The 21,999-nt window shown below is 65.7% G+C and overlaps 1 protein-coding gene across 18 annotated transcripts in view; it reads right to left on the reverse strand.

The window, feature by feature from the left end:
- Positions 1–1,175: 1,175 nt before the first annotated feature.
- KIF1A (kinesin family member 1A) overlaps positions 1,176–21,999 on the reverse strand; it is a 100,973-nt gene continuing 80,149 nt past the window's right edge. For 7 of the 18 annotated variants that reach the window (XM_023259987.2, XM_023259988.2, XM_045034727.1 and 4 more), the window contains 11 exons: positions 11,978–12,092; positions 10,877–11,010; positions 9,835–9,896; positions 9,371–9,516; positions 8,892–9,092; positions 8,351–8,428; positions 7,680–7,804; positions 6,748–6,900; positions 5,996–6,188; positions 5,036–5,154; positions 1,176–4,683 (listed from right to left, as the gene is read on the reverse strand). In XM_023259987.2, the coding sequence (XP_023115755.2) occupies positions 4,641–4,683; positions 5,036–5,154; positions 5,996–6,188; positions 6,748–6,900; positions 7,680–7,804; positions 8,351–8,428; positions 8,892–9,092; positions 9,371–9,516; positions 9,835–9,896; positions 10,877–11,010; positions 11,978–12,092 (1,369 nt within the window). In that variant the 3' untranslated portion in view covers positions 1,176–4,640. Of the gene's footprint in view, positions 4,684–5,035; positions 5,155–5,995; positions 6,189–6,747; positions 6,901–7,679; positions 7,805–8,350; positions 8,429–8,891; positions 9,093–9,370; positions 9,517–9,834; positions 9,897–10,876; positions 11,011–11,977; positions 12,093–13,321; positions 13,346–19,721; positions 19,749–21,999 lie in introns of all 18 variants that reach the window. The other 11 variants (XM_045034732.1, XM_045034726.1, XM_045034725.1 and 8 more) reach the window with 3 other exon arrangements.

A 21,999-nucleotide genomic window follows, 5' to 3' on the forward strand; every position in this document is an offset into this window, starting at 1 on the left:
TTTTGAGAGACAGGGAGAGAGAAAAAGCGCGTACACGCATGCTCGCACAAGCACACACGGGGGAGGGACGGAGAGAGACAGAGAGGGAGAGAGAGAGAAAATCCCAAGCGGGCCCTGCTCTGTCAGCACAGAGCCCGACGTGGGGCTCGATCCCAGGAACTGTGAGATCATATGATCATGTGAGCCGAGATGCTTAACCGCCTGAGCCACCCGGGCGCCCCATCATTTTAACGTTTAGATAAAACTTAAATAGAGCAAAGCACACGGTCTCGGGGCCAACTTGCACGCCGTGGGGCAGAGGGATAAAGCCAGGGGACGGGCGACCATCACAGGTGCCCACTCCTCCGTTGTCACCGCATTCTCTAGGACCACGGCACGCGACTGCAGCGGTGGTCACACCGCTGAGCCTGGCGGCCTCCCGAGGGGGTGTCGGGGGAGCTCGGGCCCTGTTGTGTCCGAGTCTGCTTCCTTTCAACTGCTGCTGACAGAGGACGTCCTGTCTCGCTCCCGGTCCTGAGGGTTCGCACTCCCACCTGCCCTTAAGGATGGCGTTAGCTGTGGGCTGCTGAGAGACGTGCCTTGTCAGGCTGAGGACGTGGCCGTCCACGTAAAGGCTCAGGTAGCAACGGACGTTACATTTGGTCAAACGCTTTTTCCGTGTCTGTGATTTTTCTAATTTTTCTGATTTTCAACCAGATTTTTGTTGGTTTAACGTGGTCAATCACACTGATCGGTCTTTGAGCCAACCCCGCATTCCCGAGGTTCGCCCCGCCCGATTACGAGAGATTATCCTTCTAGTTAGTAGATTCGGTTTGGCAAAACGTTACCGAAGATGCTCGTTTTCTATGTCGCTGAAAGACACTGGTTTGCATCTCATTTTCTTGCAATATCGTCGTGTGGTTTTGGTTCCGGGCGAAGCTGACCGTACAGAAAAGCTCTGAGGCTGCCTGGGCACGTGGGTTACGCAGCCAGGTGCGGCCGGGTGCCGAGGGAAGCAGGCGGGTGCTCCCGTGACCTTCGCCCCTCACACCCCTCCAGGCTCTCTTCCCCCCTGCCTCACGGGTGTGGGAAGTGGGTGCTCTCCGGACAGTGCTGGACCTCTGACCCCAGGGGCCATTCTTGGCCGCATCGAACAGACTCAACACACAAGTAAGGCCACAGTGGACACCCGCGGGTCTGATGTTGCATAAGGAGCCACATTTATTTCTTAATTGGACAGATTCTTAAGTGCACACACACAGTACAGGAGCCTAGAGCCTAACACTCAGGTTTAGGACGTCAGGGAACTCGAGTCGTTACGTCGGGATGGTGGTTACAGTGCAGGGGCCAGGGTGTGCCACACAACCACATATGTACAAGCTACGGGGGGACGCGGGGGACGGCCAGCTGCGGGAAGCACCGGCCTGGAAGAAGCCATAGACTCTGTTGATCCCTGGGGGCACTTCCCCGGTCCCCGGGGTAAAAGGAAGGCGCCTTCCGGGGTCCCGCACCGGAGGGGGCGGACGGAGGACCAGCACTGCGATCCGCTGACGCCCGAACCACCAGCGACATTCAGGAACTCTCCCCGAGTGCTTCGCCACGCCCGCCCGACAGGTGCGGAGGGGGAACCGGGACGGAGGGGGAGGCTGCCTCCCTGCAGCCACCCGGGGCGTGTGTGTGCGTGTGTGTGATCGGTGACCGAAACGTTGGCATCTTAGGAGTGATTACTCGGAACACGGAGGCCTTGGAACTTGGGAACATGTCAACACCCCTGGGCACCAGCTGGGTCACACTGGAGCCTGGAGCCCAGCGCCCCCCTTCCTGGGACCACAGCGGATCAGCGGGGGGACTCCCCTCTCCCTGGAGGGGACAGAGAGCTTCTCTGGGTGAGGACGGCTCTCCCTCAAAGCAAAACGAGTGCCATCAGGTGTTAAAAAAAAAAAAACTCCCAGAGAGATGGCTTTCTGGATCTTTCTCCCCTCCCCACTTGGTGAGAAATCACAGCCACAGCCAGGCCTGACCTTGCTCCGGGAAACCGCAGCCTCCCTCGTCACAGATGTGAAGACTGTGGCCCAGTTTGCTAAGTGCCGTCCCCTCTGACGTGACACGTTGGGCAGCTTCTGGCAAGGCGGACAAGGGACCGGGTGTTCTGACTCGGATCTCTCTCCCCACCAACTCCGAGGGTCTGGCAGGGGACAGGGGGTCCTCGTGGCCCACACCTGGCGCGCGGGCACGGGCACCAGGGCCAGAATCAAACGGTCCTGGGGGCACCTCCATGGCTGTGGAGGCTCCCGCGTATGGGGCGCGTCCCCCCTTCCCTCAGCCCCACGAGGCAGGTGCTCTGCAGGCTGGCTGGCCTCAGACCCCTGCGCCCCGGGTGCGGGGGCCTCGGAGCCTTCCCAGGCCGCGGCTCCAGGCTGGCTGACCTGGGTGGCCTGCGGCCCGGGCCCTGCACCTCCAGTCTCCCCGCGGGAAGGGGGGCTGTCGGGAGCCAACTCATCTAGGAACCACGTCCTCCTTCCCTGGTCCCCTCCCTGCCCTCGAGGCCATCACAGGAGCCAGAATAAATGCTTGCTCTGGACTGTGCCATACCCCCGCCCTCTGCGTCTCGGCCCGGGAACGTCCGGTCTCCGGACGTTTGCTCTCTGTCCAGGATGCGAGCCCTCCTCTGGGGGTCCCCAAAGAAGGCCGCTGGGTCCCCGCGTCCCACAGATGTGGTTTCCTCGGACGCGTTTTCTGCCGATGGAGCGATGCCATCAGTGGTGACTTCCGAGCACCGGGACGAGGGGAGCAGCGGGTGGAAGTGACCGCTGACGCACTGCCCAGACCAGCTACGGGAAAGGCGCGCTCACAGCCTCCAAGCGGCCCGGCGCGGCCGGCGGAACCAGACGCGGCTGCCAGACGGCGCTCAGATGGGGGAGCCCGTCCGCCTGGTCCCACGTCCGGGGCGAAGCTCAAGTTATTGGGGGGATAACTTTCCCAAAGGGAAGCCTCCAACCGAAACCTGGTCGCTTGGTGTGGGAGCCACGCCCACGCACCCCTAGAGGAAAGAGGCCGCGCACACCTCGGGCCTCAGGGCGCGCAACCCGTACAATATCCACAGGCCTCGTCAGTGCCGCTTGGGGACAGCCAGGCTGAGGGGGCCCCAGACCACTGGCCGGGGTGCGACAAGGTGATCTGAACCAAGTGGGAAAGTGGGGTGTCACTGGGGCGCCCTGCAGGGTCTGGCGAGGGCAGTGGAAGGCACCAGAGAACGGCATGGACGCCCAGGTTCCGAGCGGAACCTGCTCGTGGCGGGACAGGGGTTTCTGGATCGGTTGCTGTTTTGACTGGAGTTAGAAAGAGGCCACGTGTGGCTGCGGGCAAGGGAACAGGTCACCGAAGACCCCCCAGACCCCGGGGTTTCTCTGATGTGTTTGTGGCCTGGGTGTGGTGCCCGACCAGACTCCCAGCCCGGGGCAGGCTCTTGCCCCGGCGGCCGGGCCTGGGGCGTGCAGTCCCTGGGGGCACGAATCGGACACTGCAGCAACACAAGGGCAGCGCCCTCAGGTGCAGGAGAGGGGAGCCTCCTTGATGACGGGGGCCCCATTGCTGGCTGCCCTCCCCTGACCCCGTGGAATCTTCTCACTGGGACTCACAGACACTCCTCTCTCGGGGCAAAGGGGGGAAGCCACACACCTTCTTCCCGGGAACCACCTGGAGCTTAAGCTGCGCCCCCAGCCCCCCACCGCCCGGACCATCTCTCCCCCCGCCACCTGCACCCTGCCGGCCTGGACACACCACCCCTGCCGCCCCTGCCGGGAGAGCCCCACAGCCCAGGGGCCCATCTGCCTGGTCCCCTGTCGTGCCCGCAAGCTCCTGGGGAGAAGCTGCCGGCACTGCCCGCGGGGTCGCGTCTCGGCGGCTGCTGTCCGGGTGAGATGCGGATTCTACCTCCGGCTGGGAGGGTGCACGCCACCCCCCTCGCGGCCTGGACCTCGGGCGCCGGGTCCCCTGGCGCTCACACACACACACACACACACACGCGCGCACGCGCGCACCCCGGGTGGAAGGCCTCCCCCACGAGCCTGAGCTCGGGCCCGGGTGGACGTGCCCCCGTGGTGCCAACCAGGTGGTGCCCCGGCCTGTGCAGACGCCTCTTCACCGTGGTCTTCCCTACGAGGCTTGGGGATGAGAGAGGGAACAAGCAGGGGACGGGGTCCATCCGAATCCTACGGGTCTATGTGAAGGCATTAGAAATAAATACTTATAAATAGAACACAGTCTTATAGTTAATTTCTGAGTGGCCTGTTTCGGTGTCACTAACTAATGTATATTAATTATAAGTCTGTCTATGCTTAAAAAAATATCAGAACGGCGGCGACGCCCCTGACTTGTGCCCTCCGGCCTCTCTGGCACCTCCCAGCCGCTCCCACCCGGGGCCCGCTCCGAAAGAAGACAGAACGTGGCCTCTGCTCGGGGCAGGACAGGTCTTGCGGTGCAGGCGCCCGGGCCAGAGGTGGCGCTCTGTGGGGCCCCGCGCAGCGTCCCCAACAGGGGACGCTCTGGCTGGCTGGCTGGCTGGCGGGGGCAGGCTGGGCGCGCGTGACATGACGGATGGTGACGAGGACTGGGGGCGGGGCTGGCCTGCTGGCTGTCGTGGGGGCGCGGGGGGCTCCGGCTCAGACCCTCATCTGGGCAGACCGCCGTCTGGACAGCTTGGACCTGCGGGAGGTGGAGACAAGCGGGGGTCGGGATGCTGGCCTCTCGGCGGCGGACGCCCCCCCTGCTTCCCTGCTCACCCGGAGACCCGGGCTCAGGAGTCGCCTACCCGCCTTCTGCAAGTCAGCGGTGCAGGAGGGACGGGGGTCCCATTACCAGGGCTCACTGTGCCCAGGCCTGACCGTGAGTTGTGTTTGCAACCGCGTGAGGGCCTGCCCCCGGGAGCAAGTACATTTTGAACATCTCAGGGGCTGACACGCTTTACCAGCAGCAACGACACAAATTAGGCATTAACGTCCTCAAGAACGCGCCCGGGGGCGGTGCCCTCCCGCCACCTGCAGGGGGAGCCGCGTACCGTATGGTCCCGGCCAGGAGGGGGTTGAATGCGTACAGCCAGTCGTGCATGTCCTTGTCGCTGTTGGCCTGCAGCAGGATGCCGCGGTGCTCCGTGCACACGGCAAACGTGTTGGGTGTCTGCAAAGGCAGGGCTGCCGTGAGACGGCGCGAGGGCTCCGCCAGGTTGGCACGCGGTGGTCGCCGTGGGGCATGGGTGGGGTGGGGGCGGGGGAGGGGCGCCACCGGGACATCCCAGGGGTGAGGGGGCAGGAAAGAAGAACCCGCAGGAGACAACCGCAGCGCACACGGCCCGGTCTGACCCACACGGGGGCGGCCCCCTGGCGGAAGGCTCTGCGGTGGGGACACCCTGTGTCTTCTCCTGCCCCAGGGCTCCCTTGTGGCCTGCTCTGCGTGGTCCCCTGGGATGAGTCTACCCCTCCCGGGCTGAGGTTCCTTCCCCTGCGATTCTGACTCTGCTGCCGCGCCGGCCTCTCCTGCTGAGCCTGAGCCCTGGGTGGGGCAGGTGTGGGCGGCACGCCGAGTTCGTGCCCACCCCCCACCACAGGGCATCAGAAATCGGCCAGCGGGTGCTGTAGGAGTCTGGGAAAGCCAGGGTCACTGCTGGCTCGGAGAGGGGCAGGGCAAAGCCAGAGAACAGGAAGGCCGTGTTCCCAGGCCCACGACATGGCCGGCCCCGTGGGGCTCAGAGCCCCCGATCCAGGGTGTCCCTGGGGAATGGGTCAGTGCTCGCCCCATCTGTGGACCACAGCCATGGCTGGCCGTCACCAGGACTAGGTGCCCCGTGGGAGGGCCGAAGGGGGACCCTGTGAGAGACAGGACGTGGGGACCTCGGTCTGGCAGCGAGTAGGAAACGGGCCTACGGGGGACGGGGCCCGGCTCCCACCTCCCGCGGCCCTGCCGGGGGTTCGCCGGGCCTTGGCCAACCCGGGACCCGCCCATCCCATTTCCAAGGCTGTACCTTGAGCATGGCCTGCTGGTCCTCGCTGTACTCCACCTGGGCGGTGGACAGGTTGAGCACGAACCTCTCCACAGAGTCCTTGTCACTGTTGTACATGTAGGCATACGGCCGCCGTACCACCACGAAGCGCTTGGCCCAGCCGGCCGTGTGCGGCTCCAGGAAGTGCAGGTAGCCCTTCTTGGAGACGATGGGGCTGCAGGAGGGATGCCCGCTGGCTCATGTGCTCCTGGCGGTCAGTGGGGGTCTCACGGTGGGGCCCACCACCCTCCACCAGGCCCGTGGCGGTACCGGCTGGGGCTCAGGGGCTACGGGGTACCCGGTAGAACCCCAACCTGGGAGATCGGAGACCAGAACCACCAACCTATTTCTGGGCCTCAGTTTCTCCAGCTGTGAGAAGGAGAAACTTTAAAAAAAAAAGCTGCAGCCGCCTTCGCTGTCACATGGGGTTCCGTGACCACAACCTGCGGAGGGTGGCGTTCTTGGGCCACAAGGGCCAGGCAGGCATCTGGCACAGAGGCCAAACTGATAACTCGCAGATGAATTAAACCATCTTTCTGCAGAGGTGCCCGCGAGGTCCCCGGCCCCCTCCTGCCCTTTTGCTGTCTGCTCCTTCTCTGCTCCTGCCCCAGGTCAGGGGTGGCCTGCCTGCCTGCCTCCCTAGTGTGGCACTGTCCCCGGGCCTGGGTCAGGGACAGAGTCGGCCGGGTGGTTTTAGAAGGGCCCCGGTTTGGGGCCGGGCACGCCCCACACACCTGACCCGGATCTCCTGGATGTCAGGAACCAGCAGGCGCGGGGGCTCTTTGTCCGCCTCCACGGCCCGAGCAGGGGATGGAAGCTTCTTCGAATCTGCCTCGGGCACAGGCTCAGGTTCTGGGCTGGCCGGCCGGGAGCAGGGCTGCGGGGTCCTGGGGAAGCAAAGCGAAGCCTCTGCACCCCTGCAGGGAGAGTCCCCGCTGGGCCGGGGAGCCACGTGGGACCGGGCTTCCTCCCACACCCAGCCGGCCCCATGGGCACCTCCCAGGTCTGCCCGGCCGCAGCCACAGCCGGAGCTCGGGGAGGGTCCGGCGTGGCCGCAAGACCCACCGCCCTTCTGGCACTTTCCGCTCCCCGCCCCTGTGAAAGCGGCCCCCTGTCTCTTCAGCTCCCCAGCTGAGCACAGGCCCGTCTCAGATGAGGCCCGGAGGGCTGGATGCCTTTTTATTCTAAGAAGAAAACGTGGATGCCTTGAGGGATTTCAAGTCTACGGGACCGGGCGTAAGACGTGCTGGTAAAGCTGAGCAGACACCAGCCATCAGCACGACGGCAGGCCCGTGGGTCTCCAGGCTACTTCGTTGCCGGTCTTCCTACTGACTGTTGTGCGAGCACCTGCCCCCGAAAAGGGTTTGGCTTTTGTGCCGGTTTGACCCGTTCCCGGTTTTCGTCCCCGGTGCATTTTAAATCTACCCTTCAGCAGAAACTGGCCTCGGAAAAGCAACACAACCGGAGATGGGTGGGGGCCGCGCCAGCCAGGGCAGGGCGCGGGGCAGATCCCTTCCAGCTGGCCCTGCCCTAGATGCCTGTGGCCGCCCCTCGTGCCCGGCCACGCGCGCGCCACGTTCCCTGCACTGTGCGCCTGAGTCACGGCCGAAGTCATGGGTCGGTTCTCGGCACTGGAAGCTGCTCCCGGAGCCCGGGGCTCACTCACCTCAGATCGGCTGCTCCGTACCGCCCCTCCACCAGAGAGGGGCAGGTGGAGGAGGGTGTGAGCGTGGCTGCCCCCAGAGGGGACATGGATGGGTCCCGAAGCAGGGTGACAGACATCTCGGAGAGCTGTGGAGGACAGTGGGCCTTTGGCGGGGGGCTTGCAGAGTGGGGACACCCCTGCAGTGGCTAATTCCTATGCCTCTCTGCTCGCCTTTTACCTCCATTTGGGGCACCCCCGTTCCAACTGCAGGCCAGACCCTCTTCCCAGCCCCCCTCGACCTGCCCCTAGCCCCTACACGCCCCTACACACGTCAAAGGTGACGACCAGCGATGGGCCGCAGACTGAGCAGAGGCTGCGCACGGCAGGTCCCGAATCAAGGGGGGTGGGGCAGCACAGGGACCACACTAGCTCTGGGGACCGGGATCCGTCCCCTGGTAGGGGAAGGATGGCCACAGGGACGGGGCCTGACCAGCCCAGGACAGAGGCAGCTGGGTGAGGGCCAGGCCAGGAGGCCCCTGTGCTCCACAGACCCCAGGCACAGGGAGACGGGGCCCTTGGCTATGACAGTATGTTTCTAAGAAAACCCTTATTTCCTTCTCTGGATACGACTGTGAGTTCTTCTTGGTGACAACAGCCCCGTGATGACCTGGGGGTGGCCCCTCTCTGCCCACCTTGCTCTCGCTGGCGCTGACGCACACGTGGCTGTGGGTGTACTCTCGGTTGAACGTGTGCGTGAGGAGGCGTAAGCACTGTTAGAGGAACAAATGCCCGGAGTCAGGAGGCCCCCGGACCCGGCTCCGCCCCAGGCACGGCCCCTGACGTGGGTGACTGTCCGGGGGCCCAGGCACCTCCACCCTCCGAGGTGACGGCTGAGCCGGGGAAGCCTCTCAGAGCAGGCTGGGGGCCGAGGGCAAAGACGGGGGGTGGGCAGCGCTGCCCACAGTCTAAGAGGCCTTCCCCGCGGCCCGTCAAGCGGCAGAAAGAGCCAGCCCCGGGCAGAGGGGGTAAGCTCCCCGTCAGCATAGGTATTCAAGGAAGCAGGTCACTGCTTGGGGGAGGAAGCTGTAAAAGGCTGACAAATTCCAGTGTGGGTGGGTGAGGGGTAGGCGAGGGGACTCCCGGGACCCCTCGTTCTCCCCGCTCCTGCTCTGACGGGACAGGGCCGAGTCGCCCCCAGAGGGGCCGGGGTCACAGCAGCGCTGCCTGAGCCACCTTGACGGCCAGCTCCCGCTGTCTCTCGTTGGGAGCCTCCAGGGGGGACGGCCGGCCCTCGGCCGAGAGCGGGGACGCGGGGCCGGACGGGCCGCGGGAGCCGGAGTCCTCGCCGGAGGCGGGGGACGGCGCCTCGGGGCCGGGCCGCTGCGTGGTCTCCAGCTTCTCCCGCAGCAGCAGGTAGTGCCTGGTCTTCTCCACCTGCGCGAGAGCCGGAGCGCAGCTCAGCCCCGGGGGCGCCCGGACCCACGGGCGCCCGCCGTTTCCCCGGGGCACTGCCGGCACTCGGCCTTGAGCCCCAGCCCCGCAGCCGCCCTTCGAAGCAGCCAGCGAGCTGCCCTCCCCCCGCGGGTGTGCGGCTGCCCCGGGGTCGGCGGGGGGTGGAACTGATGGACGCTCGAGCCCCCCCCCCCCCCCCCCCCCCCCGCCGCCCGTGCGCCCTGCGGCCCGCAGTCCGCGCCCGATGAGCGCAAGCGCACCTCCTGCAGGAGACTCAGCTTCTCCAGCTCCCACTGGTGGTCCAGGATGAGGCTGTCGCTCCGGGGCCTCCAGCCCGCCAGGTTCTCCTCGCCGCGGACGTAGGCCACAGACGTATCGAGCACGCGCCTCCGCCGCCGCTGCATCCCTGGAAAGGGGGCGCCGGTCTGGCCACATCCGCGCCCTGGCGCCAGGCCTTGGGCCCCCCGTGGGGACTTGTCCACGGAGGGAGGCCGGCCCCCCGGGAAAGCCTCAGCCACAGGAAGTCATCCAGCACGGCGGCCGCCGGGCTCGCCCCCCGCGCTGCCTCTCCCCTCACGGTCCTCCGGCCTCTCAGAACAACTCCCGAGGTGCAAAGGTGAGCACGTGAGTCTCGAAAGTGAGGGCCCCCCAAAACGGCAGCTTAGCTGAGGGACCCCGGGGAACCCTGGCTCCTAACCAAGTGCCCCCCCCCCCAGGCGCCTACCTGGGCTGCCGGCATCGGCCACATGGCACAGGCTGAGCTCGTACACGCCTGTCACGCGGTTGCTGCGGGGAGAGGGGAGGCGGGTGGGCACCGGGCACGGCCAGGGCCGATCAAATGCGAAGCTGGCACCGGTCCTGCTGACAGCCCAGGCCGGGTGGCCCTGCGCGGGGCCGCGGGGGCCCTGAGCTGCAGCCACGTGTGGGCGGTCCCCTTCCCAGACCCCTCCGGGCCCCCTCTTGCCAGGGACCACGATTTCGCCAAGTGCGCGCCACGAACCTGGGCACAGGGGGGAGCCAGGCTCGCAGGCGGTATCCCGTGCTCACTAGGTGACCCTGCGTGGCCGGGTTACAGCCAGCCCAAGGCCACTAAGTCCTGAGCCCCAGACTCTGTCCTCCTGGCTGTGCCCAGGTGTCCCGCACACTGGGGTCCACGAGACGGTGTGGGGAGCCTCACCGAAGGTGAGCACAGGTGGCCTGCTGGTCTCTCCTCACTGCCCTGACACTCTCGTTCACCACCCCTCCCCGCCCCAGGAATGCAGGGACAGGTCAGAGAGCAAGAAGGGACGGCTGGGCCTGGGCCTGACACTCTCCTCCCTCGGACACTGCCAGCCTCCAATGGCAAGAGGCCCTGTCCAGAATGCCCTCTCTCCAGTCGCAGCCCCAGGCCTGATGGCACGGCCCTGAGGTCCTAAGGGGAAGCAGGCCCAGGACCACCCACAGGAGGGCCGAAGGGCAAACCCCCCAGGCCTTCTCCCGCATGCCTGTGGGCAGACTCGGGCTCTCTCACACCCCTCAATGTGCCATCTGTGTCCCATGGCCTCCACTGACCCCAACATCAGGGGCAGGTGAAAGGCTCTGAATGCAGGGGACTGGCTGGGACAGCGGCCAGTCTGCCTTCTGGTCTGGGCCCGCCTGAAGCCGGCGTGTCACTCGAGCCTCTGCCAGACACGCCAGCCGCTCCCCGTGCAGAGTCCGGTCTGTCCTCACCGGGGCCAGAGTGCCGGACAGCAGACCCCCGGGCCACCCCCCGAGGGCGGGCTCACCTCTCCGAGGCCCGCAGGCTCCCGCTGCCAAACAGGTTGCGGATGGAGCGCGAGGCGGGCAGCTTGGCATCCCGAGAGTAGAAGACCATGCAGAAGTCCTTGGTGATGACGGCTGGCTGGGTGCAGTTCTCCATCTGCAGTGGGGGGCGGGGGGGCTCAGGCGCAGGAGCACCCCGCGGCACCCGGGCCCCAGGCCCCCTTCTAACCTCCCGGGGCGCACAAGCCACTGACCGACAGCCCCCGACCTTCCTGGGTCTCTGCCCTGGCCCCCCACCCAGGTGCGAGCTCCCTGCACCACCACCCCCCCCAGGAGACTGCCGGGAGAGAGCCAGGGCCCCGCCTCCCTGGGCCGCAGAGGGCTGGCGTTGGTGCCGGGGACCCCGAAGGTCCCAGACACAGGCCTCACCCTGTCAGGCCCCCGCCACCTTGCCACGGGATGGGGCAACACGCTCCCCAAAACACCTGTGAAGATCAAACCAGATCCTGGCTTCCCACCCGCATTTTAACTCCAGATGGCTTCCCGGGCCCTGACAGGCCGCTTCTCACACCGCTGCCTCTCTTGTTTTCTTGTGGCTCAACAGCAGGTGCCGGCAGGGCCGCTGTGGGCCGGGACTCACGGCGGCAGGGCCCAGCCAGTGCTTCCCCGGCAAACCGCCACCCCGAGAGGCAGTCGGGACGCTCCCTTCCCACAGCCGGAGCAACTGGGCTGGGAGGGGAGGTGGAGTGCCACCGTGCCACCAGCTGCCACCCTCCGGGCTGCCAGGTCCCCGCCGTTGCACCCAGCTGGCAACGCCCATGCTCCGGGCCACCCGCTGTGCTTGGCAGGGAAGGCACAGCGCAAGACCCTGGGGACGGGGTCGGGCAGGCTCTCGGTTCAGGCTGCCCGGAACATGGACGCAGGCCTCCCGCAACCCCGAGGTCAAAGCCACGCTGAACATAGTGCTGGGAGGGGGAACGGCGCCATTAGAAGTACGTGGATTGGATAAGAACTTGACAAGTCCTCTGTCCGGGGCTACCCAGGGCCCCCACTGCCCCTTGGCAAGCATCTCAGACTTGGGGGGGCAGCGATTTGGGGGTGCACCCTTGGCACAGATTTCTCACCTCAATGTAAGCCGAGAGGGTCATGTAGATTTTCTCTCGGTACGGGGTGACCCGGTTCAGCAGCAGAGAGTTGTGCATGGAGCTGTCCCACGCGGCCTCAAACTGGTAAAAGGTCCTGGAAGGAAGCAGAGACAAGGTCAAATGTGGCAGCACACGGGCCGCGCTTGTGGGCCGGGGACATGCAGATGGACAGACACAGACAGAGAGACCTATGGGCCACCGGTCAGGAAGCCCGGGCGGCGGGTCGAGGAGAACAGTAGGTTCCTCCTTACTGGGGACCGGGCTGGGTGGGGGACTCCCCTGCGGACGGACAGATGGACGGACGGACGGGGCAGCCGCAGCGCAGACGCTGAGGCGGGGGCAGAGGGGGCAGGGAAGGGAGGGCAGGAGGCAAGCGGGCTGGGACACAGCAACAAAGGGAAAGAGGGAGGGAGAGGAGGGGAGGTGGGGGCAGACAGGGGTGAGAGACGCGGAGAGGGCAGAAGGGGGCCGCCCCTTCCTGCCCCGTCTGAGTAAGGAGGTCCCGACCTGCCCAGGTTTGCCAAAACCTTGTGTGGCCCATCTCCTCCCTTGGGGGAGGACACTTGGAGTGGAAGCGGGGTGGCCCGGGGCAGATGGCCTCGCCCCCGCCCCCCGCGGCCAGGCTCCTCTCGATTTAGCACAGAGCAGGTGGTGGGCCCTGCTCCCTGTCCCCATCTCGAACCCAGAAAGATTGTGAGCAGAGCCGGAGGCCCGTGGCCCCTCTGAGGGCAGCCTAAGCCGCCCCTGGGAGGCGGGACATCACACTCTTCAGCGGCCTCCGCTCCGGGGCAGGGTTTCCTATTATAGGATAGCTCCTGTTTTCAACCACCCGGCAGAGCTCCTAAACTCTTGTCCGAGGCCGGGTGGGCATTCAAGGATCCTATCTGAGGTGGTAAATTTGCCTCAGTCCACAGTGTGGCCGCTCAGCCCCCAGCCTTGCCCCGTTTCCATCCAAGCATCCTCAAAGACACAGACCGCGGGCAGCGGCTCACGCCCTGGCCCCACCGGGCACCCCCCCCCCGCCCCACGAGGAGCCAGCCTGGCCCAGGGGCGCGGAGGGCGGCCAGGAGGAGCGAGGCCACGCCGGGGCGCGGACGGGCTCCCCGTGACACGCTCAGGGGCGCGGGGCGAAGCAGTGGGACGGGGCAGGGCCGCTGTCACACACACGTCACCGAGGACAAAGACCCAGGGGAAGAGACGTGAGGACAGCGGGGTGACCGGAGAACTGGCAGAGAGCGCAGGGGAGACGTCGCAGGAGAAAGGGGACTGAAAAGCGGAAGAGGGACGGACCAAGCCAGCGCGGAAGAGAAAAGTGAGCTGTACCTAGTGTCATTTCCGAACGAAACGCTAAAGGTGGAGGCAGCCAGGACACACACGTACACACAGAAGAGATGGACAAGTCAGAACGAGCACGGTCACACGGCCGGGTACAAGCTAACCGACAGTGAGCGGGTGTGTGTGCCATCCCGCCGGCCGCCGAAGCGCCTCACGGGGCGGCGGGCGGGGCCCTCTCCGACCCCGGCCCCCCGCGTCTGCGCTGAGAGCTTTGGGCCCACCCCAGCAGGACCAGGCGGGTACCCGTGGACCCGTGACCAAGACCTAAAGGGACACCCTCGGTCCCGGGGGCCCCCAGACGCCGCAGGCCCGCAGGCCCGGCCGGTGGTCCACGGCAGACTGGCCCAAACGCCCTCCGGACCCCCGGCCTCCGAATGCTCCCGCACGGCCACTCGACCCCGGGCCTTCGCCAGACATCTCTGTACCCTGCTTCCTGGACGGACCACCGGCAGGCACTGGGGCCCCATGGAGACGTGCTGCGGGCTGAACGAGCCAGTACAAGGTGCCGAGGGAGGGGCCCGGGGGTCATCATCCTTAGTCCTCGCCTCCTAGAGGCCCCGATGACACACCGGGGATGGCTAGCCTGGGGCCCCCACCCAAGTGGGCCAGCCAGCCCCAAACCCTCCAGCTTGGCCCATGGCCTCAGCTCGGTGCGGTCCCCTCTGTCCACCTGCCTCAAAAGTCGCTAAAGAACACCGCCGGCTTCCGTTCCGCTGCGAGCGCTCCGGCCGTGTGGACCCAGCCTGCCCCCACCGCTGGCCCGAGATCGGGGACCGGCACGGGGACGGCGTGCACTCTCTGTGTGCCCCTCCCAGGGCAGGCTCCTACTCGGGCATCAGGAGCTGGGTCCCCGCCTCGTCTGGAGCCCCTCAGCCTCGGGCGGGACACTCCAGAGGAGCCAGAGCCAGCCCGGTCTGGCCAGCCAGAGACCCAGGGCTCAGCCAGGGGCCTCGCCCCAGGACCAGGTGGGCCTCACGGAGAGACGGCACACCTCCAACAAGGCTTACCGAGGCCCCTCGAAGGTGCCTTTGGCCGGGAGGCCCTCCGTCAGGCTTTCGCCCTGATGAGACTCCAGTGACCAAGAATCCCTCCGAACACCTGGACCTGTGGGTCTCACGTACGAGGTGATGGGGGGTGGGGACCCTCTTGGGCCCACGTCCACAGCCTAGGATGGCCCCTTTCACCGCACCGTTCCCCAGGTGCCAAGATGGCCAGGGTCTGACCTGGCATAGCCAAGCTGCTGCCCATAGCTGGCTCCAAACCACTGGTCAGTCCCCAGCCAGCCGTGGGTGCCAGACCCCGGAGCCCCAGGCAGGAAGGGTCCCCGACAACACTCCCGAGCCCCTGGAGCCTCTGCAGAGGGAGGTCCCGCCCAGATGACGGCAGGTGTGCTTGGGGTGCAGAGGGCGGTGGCCCCCCCGATGTGGGACCTAGACAGCCACGTAGGACACCAGGCCTGCAGGACGCAGCGTGGGAACCGCTGACGGGTGCCCCCTTGATCAGGAAGCAGGAAACTAAGACCCGGAGAGCCAGAGAGGGAGCCGTAGTGAGCCAGGATGCCATGGGAGGCCGTGGGTACCATACCGGACCCCCACTGGTGAACAGGCGCAGGACTCTGGAGATCTCTCTGGGCGTCAGGTCACCCCCAGAAGAGAGCCCCATTCCCCACAGCACCCCTCACTCTGCCCCACCCGACACCCAGCCAGTCAGTCCCTCAGATACAACTCCCGGGGGAACCGTGCAGCCCGGACGTGGGGTCCCCGGACCCGAAGCGGCAGCACCACTCGGGACGCTGCGCTGTTAGCAGTGCGGATTCTCAGGCCCCACCCCCAACCCACTGACCCGCTGAGGCCGCAACGCCGGGATGCGGCCACCTCGTGAGTGGAGCCCCTGAGCCCACTCCGGCGCCTCCCCTTGGGCTTGGCCCACCCCACCAGCCCGCGGGCCCTCGGGATCCAGCCCATTTGGGGAAAGAGGCCGGAGCACGTGTCCCTCCTCCACTGAGGTCCCACCCACGGCCCTTCTCCGGGCCACCCCTGTGTAGAAAGAGCAGCGGGCAGGGCAAGGCTTGGCCCACGGCAGAGCCCTAGGGGCTCCCACGGGGCCCTCCCTCTGGAAGGAGAATGCCGCCCTGCACAGATCCTTCCGCCGCCGACTGCGGGGCTCAGGATCAAGGCGCCCCCTCCTCGGAGACATCCCCGGTCCGGCCCAGCAGCCTCCGGCCCTGTCTCAACACAGGGCAGCTGAAGCCGGGTGGGGCGGGGTCCCAGGCTGGGAGGTCGCTCGGCCGGCTCTCCTCTAGCCACGCGCGAGAGTGGGGCCGCAGGGGCCCAGAAACGGGACCACCCCCCATGGAGTGCTGGGACGTGGAGCTTGATGCTCAAACAAGGGAGGACCCATGTGGGGAAAACCAAAAACTCACTTAAAAAGTTTGTCGACGGAGAAAACGTCATACGCTCTACAATGTTTTGTCCGTGTCGACTCTTGCTCAGAAAGTCTCAGCGGCTACACCGGCCAGGACTGGGGCAGGTGTCTCATCTCCCCTCGGATTGTGACGCGGGAGCCCCCACGCCTGCCCTGCCTAACCCAACGGGCTGTGCGCCCGCGCACGTCCCCGCGGGGCTCAGGTGGGGCCGGACTGCCAGGGTAGGGTAATCGGGAGGTCGGGGCTCCCAGCACACAGGGCCTGGGCATTCCCGATGGGACTCTCGCGTGCCGGCTGCACGTGGCCTATTTGGACATCTGGACAGCCGTGTTGTGACTTGCACCTGGCGCTTGTGACAAGTGTCTCAGCTGTGGCAGGTTAGTGGGCGGGCCAGGTGGGCATCCTGACGTGAACGGGTTTGTTGAGAATCTGAAAATTAAACCCATGCTCAAAGTTTCAACAAGAAACTCATACGCTCTAGGAAGTCCGTTTCCAGAAGAGAATTACTCTCAAGAGTGGCCCTGGGGACGGCGAACCGACAGGCAGACTTCCAGGACGGAGCCCCCCGGACTGCAGCCGAGATAGCCCTCGTGTCCGGTGAGGAGCGTGACCCCAGCACGGTCACACAGCTAGGAGCAGGGCAACGGGCTTGCACCCCAGCCTTGGGGATTCTGCTGCGCCTGACGCGACACATGTAAGGCTCAGCGGCCTCACCCACCGTGCCGTGCGAGAGTCCTTGGACCAGAAGGAAAAGGAGAAATGAGAGGATTAAGGGACTGAGGGGACGAGGAAGTGGGGAGGTGAGGGGGTGAAGGGACGAAGGGATGAAGGCAGGGGGTGAGGGGATGAAGGGGTGAGGGGATGAGAGGTGAGGGGTGAGGAGGTAGGAGAGTGAGGGGCGAGGAAGTGAAGGGAGAAGGGGTGAGAGGATAAATGGTGAGGGGTGAGGGAGTAAGGGATGAGGCAATGAGAGGGTGAAGGGTGAGGAGGTGAGGGAATAAGAGGGTAAGGAGTGAGGAGGTGAGGCAATAAGTGGTTGGGGGTGAGGGGTGAAGGGTGGGGGGAGAGGAGGTGAGGGGATGAGGGGTGAGGGAGAAGTGGTCAGGGGTGAGGGGTGAGGGGTAAGTGGTCAGGGGTGAGGGGTGAGGGGATGAGGGGTGAGGGGTGAGGGATAAGTGATCAGGGGTGAGGGGTGAGGGGATGAGAGGTGAGGGGATGAGGGGTGAGGGGTGAGGGATGAGGGGTGAGGGGTAAGTGGCTGGGGGTGAGGGGTGAAGGGTGGGGGGTGAGGAGGTGAGGGGATGAGGGGTGAGGAATAAGTGGTCAGGGGTGAGGGATGAGGGGATGAGAGGTGAGGGGTGAGGGGATGAGGGGTGAGGAGGTGAGGCGATAAGGAGGGGTGAGGAGGTGAGGAGGTGTGAAGGGTGGGGGGAGAGGAGGTGAGGGGATGAGGGGTGAGGGGTGAGAGGATGAGGGGTGAGGGGATAAGGGTGTAGGAGGTGAGGAGGTGAGGGGATAAGTGGTTGGGGGTGAGGGGTGAAGGGTGGGGGGTGAGGAGGTGAGGGGATGAGAGGTGAGGGATAAGTGGTCGGGGGTGAGGGGTGAGGGGGTGAGGGATGAGAGGTGAGGGGTGAGGGGATGACGGGTGAGGGATAGTGGTCAGGGGTGGGGGGTGTGGGGTGAGGGGGTGAGGGGATGAGAGGTGAGGGGTGATGGGAAGACGGGTGAGAGATAAGTGGTCAGGGGTGAGGGGTGAGGGGATGACGGCGAGGGGTGAGGGGATGCAGGGTGAGGGCTAAGCGGTCGGGGGTGAGGGATGAGGGGGCGAGGGTGACAGGTGACGGGTGACAAGCAGGAGACCCACAGGTGCAAAGCTGTGTGCAAGCCGCCCTCCCAGAGCTTCACGTCGCAGCCCGCGTGTGTCACGGCCATTCAGGCGGGGGCGAAATTATCCCCTTTCTAAGGGGGAAGGAGAACAAGGTTCCCGAAGGCTCTGCCACCTGTCCACACTCACTCGGCCAGAGGAGGGCACTGCCAGGCTGTCCCGGTCCCCGCCCTACGCCGCACACGTGGGACAAGACCCTCCCTCCGCCACCTCCCACGGTCCCGCCAGTCCCCGGTCCCGCCACCACGGTGGCTCCCTGCCCCGTAGAGCCGGGCCCTGTGGGGAAGGCACAAGTCCGAGTCTTGGGGCTCTGACCTCCATTTCGCTCTCAGTGCCCTAGGCCTCCTCTTACAGGCCAAGCCCACTGGGGCCGGTGAGCCCTCTTCTGGAACTGGGGGGACTGTGCTCCCCGCTCAGGTGCAGGGGTGAGGGCCTCATGACGCTGGGGGGCTAGCAAAGAAAGCCCTGCCGGAAAGGAAAACTGGTTCCCTTTCCTGGTGCCACACCTCCCCCTGGCCACGGGGCATTATCTCTCCCCAGAACCTTCTGGAAGGTCTGTGTCTGGGGGGCGGGTTGAGGACCAGCAAGCACCCCTCTAGCCTACTGCGCTGGCTGTGGCAGCTCAAACGAGCACAAAACAGTCACGCCCCCTCGAGCCCTCACCCCGACCAGCCTGGAGGTCTCCACTCGTCAAGGAAACAGCCCTTAACTTGGGTCCCGCCCAGGGGAGGAACCCGAGCCAGGGGCTCCCAGCCCAGAGCCTTCTGAGAGCAGCCACACGGCCTTAACCAGCCCAGCTCCCCGCCCGACCTCCTCCAGCGCATGGCCCAGAGAGACAGGTCCCTTCCGGCCGGCATGGCCGTGCCCCCTTTTCTGGGGCAGCCACTGCCACCCTAGTTCTCCCCTGACAGGGTCCCCAGAGGGCCCGCAGAAGGCTCTGGAAAAGATGGGTTCATCCAACAGGTGCGATGTTCGAGTGCGCCCCGAGGGTCACACCGGCGGGACCACAGCCTGCCGCCCTCCCTGGGGGCCTAGGCTCCAAGTGCCCGGGTCACACTCACAGTGACCCTCATGGCCATGACTCAGTCCTGCCGTGCCCCCTGCCCCACCCTGGGGCTCCTTCCAGAAGAGGAGCAGGCACCACCCCTACCCGGCTCAAGCTACCATGCAGCCTCAAGGCTCAAATGTTTGCCGGAAGCCTTCCAACCGCTCACTTCGCCTTTCAAAACGGCTGTCCTGGGAGACCGCCACCACGGAGCTCTGACCACAATCCACAGGACCCGGAGGGAGACGACCTTGACCCTCTGCCCAGAACAGACTTGGGTCTCAGGGACGGTCCTGATTAGGAACTCTGAGGCTGTCCGTGCCCAGGGCCTCACTGACCCTTGCACCCGGTGGGCACTGGCAGGGGCCCCACTCAACTCAGAGAGGGCATCCCCTGCCCGGGAACCCCTGCCTCCGGGGGGTTTGGACCTGGGGCCACCCGGGTGAGTCCCGAGACCTACTGGGCCCTTCCCAACTTCACCGCCCACCTACTTGCAAACGGTGTGTGGTGGCCAGCCTGGCCGGGCAACCGCCCAGCAGCGGAGGGTATGGTGCAGAGGTCCCTTGCAGGACCGGTACCCGTCTGCCCTCCCGTCCCGGGCCCAGCGCCGGCCCCTCCTCCCCCTTTTCTCTTTCACCTTGCAGGGAGTGGGGCTGGTGCGGCCAGCCTGCATGCGGGGGGGCACCGGCTCCTGCTCCGGCAGGGGTGGGTCAGCGCGGGGCGGGCAAGGCTCAGGGGTGGGGGGAGCAGGAGGCCAGCCAGTGTCTACGGAGGGGCGGGCGGGAAACTACGGATGCAGCCAAAATCAAGAGTACGGGAAGGAGCTCAGCCAAGAGGGAGGGAGGGGGTGGGAAGAGGAAGCAACAGAGAAAATCAAAAAAGTATTCCGAGGAAAGAAAACGGAAGAAAACGGAGAAACAGGAGGGAAAGGGGGGCGAGTGTAGAAGGGATCAAAAAGCCGAAATTAAAAGTCAGGGCTGTGGGTCTGGGGAAGGAGAGAGGCTGGAATAAAACCAAGGGGCACAAATGATACCTAGGCATGTCCGAATCAAGAAACTGCCTGCAAAACACAAACAATCACAGGTTAGTGAGGGCGGCGGGGCAGGGCGGCGGGACAGCGGGCAGCGGGGCGGCAGGGCAGCGGCAGCGAGGGGAGGGACAGCGGGAGGGCAGCCGTCTGCGGCAACAGGCCCACTCTGAGCAAAGTGTGGGGCCTTGCAGCGGAGGAGGCCGAGGTCGTGGCAAAGCATGAGGACAGCCCGAGCCCCTCGGCCCAAGCCAGGCCTGGGGTCTCCGAGCCCCAGCGTCTCCAGGGGGAGCAGGGGCACCCAAGCGGCCCATCACAGGGCTCTGAGGACATCAGCCAGGGTTGGGGAAGAGGAAGATTCTCGGGAAGGGGCCCGCTGGCTTGGCCAGCGGAGCCTCGGGATGGCACCTGCCTTGGGCCGCCGGGTGCGGAGGGTCCCCAGGACTTTGCTGGGGGCAAAGCTGGGGGGTCAGAGCAGTCCTGGGGCTATACTGGCCTGGGCAGGAGCCAAGCCTGAGGCCCAAGCAGCTCTGGCAAGGTCTATGGTCCTGCCCCGTGGACGGGCCTTCCTCTACCCTTGGACCAGGGCTTTGACCTAAGACACAGGGCCAGTGGACCCCAGAGCTGCCCCGAGGCCAGCCTCACTTGCCACAGCTCCCAGGAAGCGGAACCAAAGCCCCATCAGTGACGGGTCCTTGGGCCTCTAGGGACCTATTTAGCTAATAGGTGGACCTATTTAGCTACAGCCCTGCTGACCTGAGGTCCAGCCGGGAGCCACAGCCTCCTAAGCTACCCCGGGACGTAGCCCAGAGCCAAGGGCCCCTCGGCCAGGCTGGCGGGACAATGGAAAGACGCAGAAACACGGTCCTCAGTGTAGAGAGACCGCGCAGGGAGGGAGGCCCAGAGGGAACATACCCACCCCCACTCGCTTGGTTTTGCCCCCACTCCATTTCTGCCCCCAAAATCTAGAAGTTGCCTGGGCAAAGGAAGGGTCAGAGGCCAGGGGGATGCTGAGGTCACTCAGCATGGCAGACAGACCCCTCCCCAATGGCACAGGCGGTCCCGGGGCACCCTCCCCTCTGGGGTCCCGGTCCCCACATCCCTGCAGGCAGCCCCGTGTGGCTGGGGATCAGGCCTCCTCTGACACATTCTCACGGCCTCAGAGGGGCCCCCCAGCCTGCACATCATGAGAACCCCCTCGGCACTCTGCATCCCACTCCTCCCTCCCCTGGACGTGAGGGCAGCGGAATTTCTTCTGGGAGGCTCCTGGGCAGGGCTAGAATGAGTCACAGCTGCCCCTCTGGGGGTCTTGGACTCCTAGCCCCCCAACTGCCCACACTGAGGGTACCTCCCTTACAGCCAACTCCTTGGGGCGTCCATGATGAACCCAGGCTCCGTCTGGACCCGGGAGTCAGGACAGGACGACTCCCTCAGGTCCTTTTACATTTACGGATCCCAGCCTTCGTTGCAAGCGTGGGGTCCCTTGTCCCCTCCGAGCACATCCAGCCCTCAAAGAAGTTTTTCCTGCAGACACTGTCACAGGAACCCGTGAGGACACCCAGAGTGTGAACTCCAAGGGTCAACTCTCAGCTTCTGCTTCTGGGCCAGGTCTAGCCCTCCGCAGCAGCCATCCAGCACTCTGGAACACCTCATCCTTCCCCCAAGTCCCTAGAAAGCGGCATCTCAGACACAGCCAAGCCCACGTCCCCACCAACAGGGCAGCTCTCGGCAGTTAGGAGCTGCCCTCCCCCCGCCCCCCGCCCCGTCAGTCCTCAGATACCACCCCTCACCTCCCGCCCCCTCGCCTCCGGCAAGCCTCAACAAGGCTGGCTTGTGGGGGGCTGCTAAGGGTGTCCCTGGGGGCTTGCGTATCCCGACCATTGTCCCAGATGTGGCGGGGCTGGGGCTGCCCGGGCTGCTGAGTCTTGGCCATTAACCACAAGCTCGGAAAGGAATAGCCCAGCGACAAGGAGCGCGTGCCAAATGGTGCCTGGCGGATCCAGGACCCCAGCCCGAGGGACCCCGGCCAGAGCCCCAGACTCACCCACAGCAGTGTGGTCGGGGAGATTCAGGACCGCCTGTCTGCGCACCACCCCGTGTTGCCCCCCCAAAACTCCTGAGGAGAGAACCCAGCTCACCAACCCCCGAGTCCCGCTGCCCCTCCACCAGGTGACCGAATGGACAGGCCGGACGAATGCGAGAGCCAGTGATGGGACAACGTGTAGACAAACACACCAAAGGACGTGGAGGCCACGAGCCTGCCCGTCCCGCACCTGTTCCGGAG

This window comes from Felis catus, chromosome C1 (assembly GCF_018350175.1).
Source record: "Felis catus isolate Fca126 chromosome C1, F.catus_Fca126_mat1.0, whole genome shotgun sequence".
Classification (NCBI taxonomy): domain Eukaryota; kingdom Metazoa; phylum Chordata; class Mammalia; order Carnivora; family Felidae; genus Felis; species Felis catus.